Here is an 11,310-nt window from a genome sequence, read left to right as displayed (position 1 = left end):
AAATATATTTATATATTCAGTATATGTACAGTACAGTACAGGCCAAAAGTTTGAGCCCACCTCATTCAATGTGTTTTCTTTATTTTCATGACTATTTACAATGTAGATTGTCACCGAAGGCATCAAAACTATGAATGAACACATGTGGGGTTATGTACTTAACAAAAAAAAGGTGAAATAACTGAAAACATTCTAGTTTCTTCAAAATAGCCACCTTTTGCTCTGATTACTGCTTTGCACACTCTCTGCATTCTCTTGATGAGCTTTATGCATACCTCTTGTAACTCTGTGATGCTGTGATGTTAATCTTCAAAACACACACACACACACACACACACACACACACACACACACACACACACACACACACACACACACATATATATATATATATATATATATATATATATATATATATATATATATATATATAATTATGCTCTGGGCCTGTTTTGCTGCCAATGGAACTGGGACTTTAAATGGGACAATGAAAATGGAGGATTACCTCCAAATTCTTTAGGTCAACGTAAAATCATCAGCCCGGAGGTTGGGTCTTGGGCACAGTTAGGTGTTCCAACAGGACAATGACCCCAAACACATGTCAAAAGTGGTCAAAGAATGGCTAAATAATGCTAGAATGAATGTTTTGGAATGGCCTTCCCAAAGTCCTGGCTTAAATGTGTGGACAATGCTGAAGAAACAAGTCCACGTGAGAAAAACAACACATTGAGCTGAACTGCACCAATTTTGTCAAGAGGAGTGGTCAAAAATTCAAGCAGAAGCTTGTGGATGGCTACCAAAAGTGTCTTATTTCAGTGAAACTTGACAAGGGGACATGCAAGCAAATATTAACATTGCTGTATGTATACTTTTGACCCAGCAGATTTGCTCACATTTTCAATATTAATTAAAAGAAACAAAACTTCATGAATGTTTTTTGTGACCAACAAGTATGTGCTCCAATCACTCTATCACAAAAAAATAGGAGTTGTAGAAATTATGGTAATCTCAAGACAGCCATGACATTATGTTCTTTACAAGTGTATGTCAATTTTGGACCACGACTGTATATGCGGCTTTTCATTTTTTGCGGCTACAGACAGATGTAGTTTTTTGTATTTTTGGTCCAGTATGGCTCTTTCAACGTTTTGGGTTTGCCGACCCCTGACTTACACACACAATCACTATTCCATCCGTCCATTTTCTACCGCTTATTCCCTTTTGGGGTCACTGGCGTTTATCTCAGCTACAATCGGGCAGAAGGCGGGGTACACTCTGGACAAGTTGCCACCTATTCCAAAAAAATCGAAAAAATAAAATAAAATAATTTATGTTTTTTAGACTATATCACCCATGCCTAATTCAAGCTAAACCTTTTTGCTGTTTTGATGTGTCTTTCTTTTTGTACTTTTTATTTTTTAGAAGCTGCACTTTACACAGTAATCCTTCAAGTCTGATCCTCCTACCCATGTTCTCCCTTTAATAACAGTCCCTGCTCTTAATATATATATATAAACACATAGGTACCTACGCTCCCACATACATACACAAATACAGTACATACCTACACACATGCACGTTCATTTTACAAACATTCATATACACATACATGTACTTATACATTCACTGTACAAACATACATATACACATACTGTACATATACATTCACTGTACAAATATACATATACACATACATGTAAATATACATTCACTGTACAAATATACATATACACACATGTAAATATAAATTCACTGTACAAACATACATATACACATACATGTACATATACAGTCGCTGTACAAACATACATATACCCATACTGTACATATACAAGTACATATACATACATTCATACACTCATGCATATAATCACGATTCATCAAACATAAATTAACGTTGTTCTCCTAGGGTAAACTGGGTAACACATGGCAAACTGACAAAGCTTACCTATTGTTACTATAACAATCTACAAGGTTAATAGAGTCTGCTTGTCTTTCTTCTGCTTTATTTTGTATCTCTAGTTATCATTACATATATGGATCGTTGCATTTGAACAACTGTATTGTTGATAATAGAGGTAATTATTGGTATTATTCATTATCAATAGCACTATTTCTGTTGGTATCTGTATTGCTCCATTTGTAGTGTAAAAATGCTCATTGTCATTTCTGTATTATTATTTATTTCACTAACTGCTTCTTTGCTATCACTTTTACAGTCATATTTGTACATATTATAGTTGCTGATCTGCGATGATGTGGCGACTTGTCCAGGGTGTACGCCACCTTCCGCCCGATTGAAGCTAAGATAGGCACCAGCTCCCCCGCGACCCAAAAGGGAATAAGCGGTAGTAAATGGATGGATGGATATTTGCTGATGTTTTTTTATTGTTATTGGAATAAAATAGAATAGAATAGAAAGTGCTTTATTGATCCCTGGGCAAAATCCAGCTCCACATTTGTTTCACAATAAACAACACTTAGATATTCACATATCAAGGAGAGTAAAAATAAAGATATGGAATAGCGTGCACTCGAATTGTCCCCTCACTTTTCTTCCGGTGCAAAAACTGCAAAAAAAACAAACAAAACAGCAGTGCAAATCGCATTGTACATGTGAATAATATAAATATGGTTGTTGTTATTGTTGTGTTTGCTGTTGTCAATGAAAACGCTCTATAGCCCGCAGACTTTTTTTGGGCTTTGGGAATCACTAATAAGCCAGAGTCCTTTGAACGCAGATTTCTTGCCGGGACATATGGTACAATACAATCGGCAAGATAGGATGGAGCTAGACCGTGTAGTATTTTATACGTAAGTAGTAAAACCTTAAAGTCACATCTGAAGTGCACAGGAAGCCAGTGCAGGTGAGCCAGTATAGGCGTAATTTGATCAAACTTTCTTGTTCTTGTCAAAAGTCTAGCAGCCACATTTTGTACCAACTGTAATCTTTTAATGCTAGACATGGGGAGACCCGAAAATAATACGTTATTGTGTTGTGCTTTGTGCAGCCCTTTGAGACACTAGTGATTTAGGGCTGTATAAATAATCATTGATTGATTGATTGAATCTGCCTAATCACCACAATTTCCCCCTCTGTCTTCCCTTTTCCCCTCTTTCAATCCCCTCCGGCTGCATCAAATAATATAAATACATTTAATAAAGTAAAATACAAATAAGGCAACAAGAGAAGTATCCCACATTTATCTTTTAAATGAAATTAGAATAACAGTCCCTGCCAATTACACCAACTGGCCACTGCTTAGCGCTGTTGGCTAACTATCCCCCGCCCGCTCTCTCTCTCTCTCTACTTCCGCCCGCCCCCTCCAGTCCGTCAAGCCCTGCCTAGCTTCTCCGCCTCAGCCAACCCGGGCTGTGCCGAGCTGCTCCCTGCGGGATCAGAGCGCTCCCCCGCCGGGACCCTTCTCTCACATCCCCCTGCTGGGACGCGGCTACATTTCCAGCCAAGCACTGCCTGCCTTGGCTTTTTTTTTTTTGTATTATGTGTGTCTGCACCGCAGCCCCGCCAGCAGAGGCAGGCAGAGGAGGAGGGAGACTGGTAGCCAGAGTCAGGACAAAGAAAAAGCAGGGAGACAGAGGCTAGCGGAGGGTTAGGCTGCTCCGAATATTTGCCTCTTATTCACACCGCGAGACGGACGAGGGGCTTTGGGGAATAACAACACAAGCGAAGTGGGGCGTGTGGGGGGTGGAGACGCGCCGTGTCCGCCCGGTCTCCACTAGCACAGAACGGACACACACTTAGCACCCGGTCCCCACTATTACAGAACGGACACACACGTACCCGGTCCCCACTATTACAGAACGGACACACACTTAGCACCGGGTCCCCACTAGTACAGAACGGACCCACACTTAGCACACCTGGTCTGTATCCTCGGATATTTCCTGGGTGACTTTTAGCCGAGACGACCACAAGTTGTTTATCCTCCAGGTTGTATCCACGGTATTTTTTTTTTACCCACCTTTTTTCCTTTTTTTTTTTTACCACCCTCCGACTCCAGTGCGCGGAGGTGCCGCATTGCAACAGGCGAGAAGAGGCGAAGAAGCGGCGGCCGAGTGGAGCAGGAGGAAGGAGGGCTTTACTCCGCCTGTGCCCGCCTGCATGCTCGGCTGAAAGCACGGAGCGGAACAAAAACACTCCGATAAAAGACGGCAACGGCAGAGATGTCCAGGCGGAAACAAGCCAAACCTCGCTCCGTTAAAGGTAAGAAAACGGGGCTTTTTACGGCACTTTCGCGTGTTGTCTCACTTATTGTTTGGCGGTGGAACACCTTCCACTAATCCAGTTTCCATAAGAGTTGGGAGATTGTGTTAGATATGAACGGAGTACAATGATTTGCAAATCATTTTCAACCCATATTCAGTTGAATATGCTACAAAGACAACATATTTGATGTTCAAACTGATAAACTTTTTTTTTTTTTTTCAAATAATCATTAACTTTAGAATTTGATGCCAGCAACACGTGACAAAGAAGTTGGGAAAGGTAGCAATAAATACTGATAAAGTTGAGGAATGCTCATCAAACACTTATTTGGAACATCCCACAGGTGTGCAGGCTAATTGGGAACAGGTGGGTGCCATGATTGGGTATAAAAACAGCTTCCATGAAATGCTAAGTAATTCACAAACAAGGATGGGGCGAGGGTCACCAATTTTGTAAGCAAATTGTCAAACAGTTTTAGAACAACATTTCTCAACGAGCAAGGAATTTACGGATTTTACCATCTACAGTCCGTAAAATCATCTAAAGGTTCAGAGAATCTGGAAAAATCACTGCACGTAAGCGATGATATTACAGACCTTTGATCTCTCAGGCGGTACTGCATCAAAAACAGACATCAGTGTGGCACAGTGGGAGAGTTGCCTTGCGCAACCCAAGGGTCCCTGGTTCAACCCCCACCTAGTACCAACCTCGTCACGTCCATTGTGTCCTGAGCAAGACACTTCACCCTTGCTCCTGATGGGAGCTGCTTAGCACCTTGCATGGCAGCTCCCTCCATCAGTGTGTGAGTGTGTGTGAATGGGTAAATGGGGAACTAGTGTCAAAGCGCTTTGAGTACCTTGTAGGTAGAAAAGCGCTATACATGTACAACCCATTTATTTATTTAAAGGATATCACCACAGGGGCTCAGGAACACTTCATAAAACCACTGTCAGTAACTACAGTTGGTTGCTACATCTGGAAGTGCAAGTTAAAACTCTGCTATGCAAAGCTATTTATCAGCAACACCCAGGAACGTTGCTGGGCCCGAGCTCATCTAAGATGGACTGATGTAAAGTGGAAAAGTGTTCTGTGGTCTGACAAGTCCACATTTCAAATTATATTTGGAAAATGTGGACGTGGTGTCCTCCGGAACAAAGAGGAAAATAACCATCCGGATTGTTACAGGCGGAAAGTTCAAAAGCCAGCATATGTGATGGTATGGGGGTGCATTAGTGCCCAAGGCATGGGTAGCTTACACATCTGTGAAGGCACCATTAATGCTGAAAGGTCCATACAGGTTTTGTAGTAACATATGTTGTCATTCAAACAATGTTATGAACGCCCCTGCTTATTTCTGCAAGACAATGCCAAGCCACGTGTTACAACAGCATGGTTTTGTAGTAAAAGAGTGCCGGTACTTTTCTTGAGCGTGTGGCGCATTATGAAGCGTAAAATCTGACAGCGGAGACCTCGGACTGTTGAATGACTGAAGCTCTACATAAAACAAGAATGGGAACTAATTCCACTTTCAAAGCTTCAACAATTAGTTTCCTCAGTTCCCAAACGTTTGAGTGTTGTTAAAAGAAAAGGTGATGTAATGCAGTGGTGAACATGCCCTTTCCCAACTACTTTGGCACGTGTTGCAGCCACAAAATTCCAAGTTAATTATTTGCAAAAAAAAATAAAGGTTATGAGTTTGAACATCAAATATCTTATCTTTGTAGTGCATTCAACTGAATATGGGTTGAAAATGATTTGCAAATCATTGTATTCCGTTTATATTTACATCTAACACAATTTCCCAACTCATATGGAAACAGGGTTTGTACTAACAGCTAAATATGCCAAGAGTGCCTCAATTCTGATGGATTCCACCACTAAAATTGAGTGTACCGACTTGAACGTTGCTTTCCTGACAGCTCTTGGAACATCTAATGTCATTTTATCTATTTTAAGTCTTTTTTTCACTTGTATTTGACAATTATAATTGGTTAAATGTGCTTACCAATGCCCCAAGTACATGGAAGATAGGCAGTTCGGATCATCTAATGTAGGTCTATTTAGCTGAATTGTTTTGGGTGCCACATTTCTATTTCATTCTATTTCAAGAAAGCTAAGGACCGTTACAATTGTGGTATATTTATTCTGTCAGTGTTACTAAATTCCCGGAAAACCCCCCCAAAACAGCCGGATAATAATAGGAGCGCTCTGCTGCCTTGAAAGACCTCTCCCAGCAGGCACAAGATATTGAAACAACGCTGATAACTTGTTGAATTAGGTCCTGATGTTGAGCTACTCAAACTTAACATTGGAACAACATGCATTTTGACAATGTTTAATCAATGTCGGGTTTTGTCGTTGATTTGACCACTGGAATTTGGTAATTTCCCACCCAAAAACATGGATCTAACATTAGACATCAACGTTGTCTGTTTAACGAATGCAACTATTTTGCAATGTTTTGAAGTGAGTTTTAAAGGATATGCATTTATAACCGGCGTTGTAACAATGTCTTGTGCATGCTGGGAGACTGCCAAAAAAGTCAAAGATCATACTGTATATGTGACAGAACTGTAGAGTTTTTAGGAATCTGTTAAAAACATGTTAGTCTCTTCCAAGTTTTTGAACTGAACCCACAGATCAGTCTGGTGTCATTCCTGGGCCGCTAGTTAAATATCCCAAATCTAACGATTCCCCCTTTTAATAATTTTACTGTTTGCTTGTGTTCACCCCAATTGCCCTCTGTTGTTGTCATGTTTGGCATAGATTAACACCTCTTGTTTTTACTGATTGTTTGCTAATGAGCACTGTGTACTCACATTTGACGTGTAAATACAAACAATTGTAATTGATTAAATGTGCTTTGGAATGACCAAAGTGGACGAAATATAGTTAACTCATGCACTGTTTTTCTGGTAAGTCTCGAGCCATCTAATGCAGGCCTATTTAACCAAATAGTTTTTTGTTTAGGTGCCACATTTCCAGAAGGCTAAGGACCGTTTCAATTGTGGTATATTTATTTGGTCAGTGTTACTAAATTCTGGAAAAAAAAACAAACAAAACAGCCGGATAATAACAGGAGCGCTCTGCTGTCTTGAGGGACCTCTCCCAGCAGGCACAAGACATTGAAAAAAAACACTGATAACTTGTTAAATTAGGTCCTGATGTTGAGCTACTCAAACTTAACATTGGAACAACAGGCTTTTTGACAATGTTTAATCAATGTCTGGTTCGGACCCATTGAAATTTGGTAATTTCCCAACCAAAAACATGGATCCAACATTAGACAACAACATTGTCTCAGTATACAAATACAACTATTTTGCAACGTTGTTTTTAGGTTACTTTTAAAGGTCATGTATAATCAAAATTGTAACAATGTCTTGTGCCTGCTGGGAGACTGCCAAAAAAGTCGAAGATCATACTGTATAGGTGACAGAACTGTAGACTTTTTAGGAATCTGTTAAAAAGATGTTAGTCTCTTCCAAGATTTTGAACTGAACTCACAGATCAGTCTGGTGTCATTCCTGGGCAGCTAGTTAAATATCCCAAATCTAATGATTCCCTATTTTAATAATTTTACTGTTTGCATGTGTTCTCCCCAATTGCCCTCTGTTGTCACGTTTGGCTTAGATTGACACTCTTTGTATTTACTGATTGTTTGCTAATGAGCACTTTGTACTCATATTCGACATGTAAATACAACCAATTGTAATTGATTAAATTTGCTTTCGAATGCCCAAAGTGGACGGAATATAGTTCACTCATGCACTGTTTTTTCTGGTAATTCTTGAGCCATCTAATGCAGGGCTGCTGTTTTAAGGACCTATTGCCAAACATGAGTCAAAGATTCTAAATGTAACATTACTCATGTTTTTTATGAATATGCTAAGAAGATGTTAGTCTCTTCCAAGTTTTTTGAACGGTGTCATTCCGGGCCACCAGTTGAATATCTTTGATTTAGTGATTCTTCCTTTAATATTTTATCTCTTTGCTTGTGTTTACCCCGATTGCCCTCTGTTGTCATGTTTGGCTTGGATTGACAGCTTTTGTTTTTGCTGATTGTTAGTTATTGAGCACTTTGTACTCATATTTGGCATGTAAATACACACATTTATAGTTGGTTAAATGTGCTTTCTAATGCCCGATGTAGATGGAAGATAGTTGTTTTCCTGGCAGCTCAACTTGGATCATATAATGTAGGTCTATTCAATTATATTGTTTCGGGTGCCACATTTCTAGATAGCATAGGTCCTGTCTGGCCGGACTTCTACCTCACAATGGTCTATTTATTTTGTCAGTGTTACTAATTTCAGAAAAAATAGCCAGATAATAACAGGATCGCTCTGCTGTTTTTAAGGACATACTGCCAAAAGCAAGTCAAAGATCCTTTTTGTGACAGAACTCTTGTGTTTTTAGGAGTCTGTTGAAAAGATGTAAGTCTCTTTCAAGTTTTTTGAACTGAACTCGGCCAGTCTGGTGTCCATCCAGGGCCGCAAGTTGAACATCCTCGATCTAATGTTTCTCCCTTCAATAATTTTATCTGTTTGCTTGTGTTTACGCTGATTGCCCACTGTTGTCCTGTTTGGCTTATATTGACCGCTCTTGTTTTTACTGATTGTTTGCTATTTAGTAAAACAGTGCAGTGCCGTGAGTACACACACAATATCTATTGTGTGTATACTATTGTGTGTATTTACATGTCAAATAACAGTACAAAGTTTATACACTTATTTGACATGTAAATGCATACAATTTTAATTGATTATATCTGCTTTCTAATGCCCAAAGTAGACGGAAGATAGTTCACTCCTGTACTGTTTGGTCTGGCAGCTCTTGGGCCATCTAATGCAGTGGTCCCCAACCTTTTTGTAGCTGCGGACCGGTCAACGCTTGATAATTTGTCCCGCGGGGGGAGGGGGGAAATTATTTTCTTTTGTCATGAAAAATTAATTTTTTAGGGGTTTGTGCACTAATTGTAAGTGAATCTTGTGGTTTTTATGTTGATTTAATAAATTAATAAAAATAAATTAATACAAAATAATGAAAAATTATTCCGCGGCCAGGTACCAATCGGTGGTTTGGGACCACTGATCTAATGCATGGCTTTTCAGCTAAATAGTTTTTTGCTTGGGGAGCACATTTTCAGAAAGCTAAGGATGGTGGGTGCTGGACTTCTCCGTTCTCTATTTTTACAATTTTGTGTATAGCTTAGAACTAGCATCCCCTGCAGTGAACATTTGACTTTGTCTATTTATTACTAAATTCGGGTAAAAAAAAGGTAGTCGAAGGATAAAATGGAGCGCTCTGCTGTTTTTAAGGACTTACTGCCAAAAAGATAGTTGGAGATACTACCTCCTTATAATTCCTCCATGATTTAATTTGTTAGAGCATCTTTGCCTCTATTGCCCACCGTGGTTTTGTTTTGCTAAATTGACCCTTTGACCCAAATCTCTTGCTGGACTTAACCTGCCATGCTTGTTGTTTTACACCATTTTGCATCATGTTGATGCTTCTCATCTGAAGAATTCATTGCTGTCTTTTCTCCCTTCTTACATTCTAATGATGCCCTGTGTGGTTTTACACTGGAGGCATTAAAAGCTTGTTTTTCACAAAGCTCCGTTCATTTAAAAGAAAAGAATGTTTAGCACTTTGAGTGATAATTACTGCAACACAGTATTTATTGCACTGCATGGGTGAATGAGCATCATGCATGAGGGCATGTGGTGGCCTTGGCCTCCGTGTGTTTTCTATATAGGACCCAGATGGGCTACGGGATAGGCTGACCATGTGGTCGACACCCCCCTTCCCTCATTTACTTCTCCGCAGAAGCTTGTCCCACTCGGGCTATCTAGGAAGCCAGCAGACCTGACGGTGATTCAAACCGGGTGATTGGACTCTGACTAAAAGTGATCTTTCGGTTTATTCCAGTTGGTGTGTGTTTTTCATTTGTCAATATATGCATGCCACAGACAGGTGATGTTATCATGTGTATTGCAAAGTTGTTTTTTACGATATCTGGTTGTTGATTGTGGAATTTACTGTATGTGCAGGGAATTAACGGTTGTGTTTATAAAAACGGATTTGCGAGATCACAATTCACAATTTTTCTGACATACTCATTTACAAATGGTATACTCTGAAAAGTTTCTTTACACCATGTCCAAAAAGGAGTAGGAAGCAGCAACACCTATTTAGTCCTTACTCTTTCCCACTGCATACCAATTACTTACACATAATGTTCACTTCCTGTATATTTCACACATTACAAATCAGTGTAGTGTTAATACAACCGTTTTCTTCATATTTAGGGAAGTCATTTATGACGAGATAAATAGTATGTACTTTTGTAGTTATATCCCCATATTTCTGCACAACAACTGAGAGTTGTCCGAAAAGGGCTTTTTTGTGGATATTCCGATATTGTCCAACTCTTAATTACAGATACCAATATCAACCGATACCAGTATATACAGTCGTGGAATTAACACATTGTTGTGATGCCCCGTTGGATGCATTAAACAATGTCACATGGTTTTCCAAAATAAGAGAACAACTTCAACTCAAGTTATGGAAATATGTCCCAACACGGCACTGCCATATTTATTATTGAAGTCACAAAGTGCATTTTTTTTTGGAACATACCTGTGGTGTGTTTTAGGTGATACATGTGTGTATTTGTATGCGTGTAAGTGTGCACATGTGTATTTGTCAATGTGTTTTCTTACGTCACACAGTATGTACGGAAGGTGGGGAGAGATGTCTTTGAACTTGTGACATGATCTGCTCCTTTAGAAATGGATAATGGTAACTAAGCGGCGTACTGGTGTCGTCATTGAAACTTCCTTTTCCCAACGAGCCTTTCTCACCCTCTTCCAGGGTGCAAGACAACCACACAACCGTAGACCATAAAAGTAAGGGATTGTTTTCTTTTTTATTACTGTTACACTTAATTCTTGTATTAAATCTTTTCATGACTGTACAGGGCTGTGCACTTAGGTTTTTTTACTAGAAGCACCAATGCTCCTAAATAAAATAACAAATAGTAACACAAAAAATATTTGAAGAACAGAAAAAAAATT

At 39.4% G+C, this 11,310-nt stretch overlaps 1 protein-coding gene across 3 annotated transcripts in view; it reads left to right on the top strand.

Annotated features, from left to right (window-relative positions):
* Nucleotides 1-3,342: 3,342 nt before the first annotated feature.
* The window catches only part of znf423 (zinc finger protein 423), a 419,133-nt gene continuing 411,165 nt past the window's right edge, over nucleotides 3,343-11,310 (top strand). For all 3 annotated transcript variants that reach the window (XM_061917091.1, XM_061917090.1, XM_061917089.1), the window contains exon 1: nucleotides 3,343-4,225. In XM_061917091.1, coding sequence (XP_061773075.1) covers nucleotides 4,186-4,225 — 40 coding nt within the window. In that variant the 5' untranslated portion in view covers nucleotides 3,343-4,185. The remainder of the gene's footprint in view (nucleotides 4,226-11,310) is intronic.

This window comes from Nerophis ophidion, linkage group LG12 (genome assembly GCF_033978795.1).
Source record: "Nerophis ophidion isolate RoL-2023_Sa linkage group LG12, RoL_Noph_v1.0, whole genome shotgun sequence".
NCBI lineage: Eukaryota > Metazoa > Chordata > Actinopteri > Syngnathiformes > Syngnathidae > Nerophis > Nerophis ophidion.
This window is presented reverse-complemented; position numbering and strand designations above follow the sequence as displayed.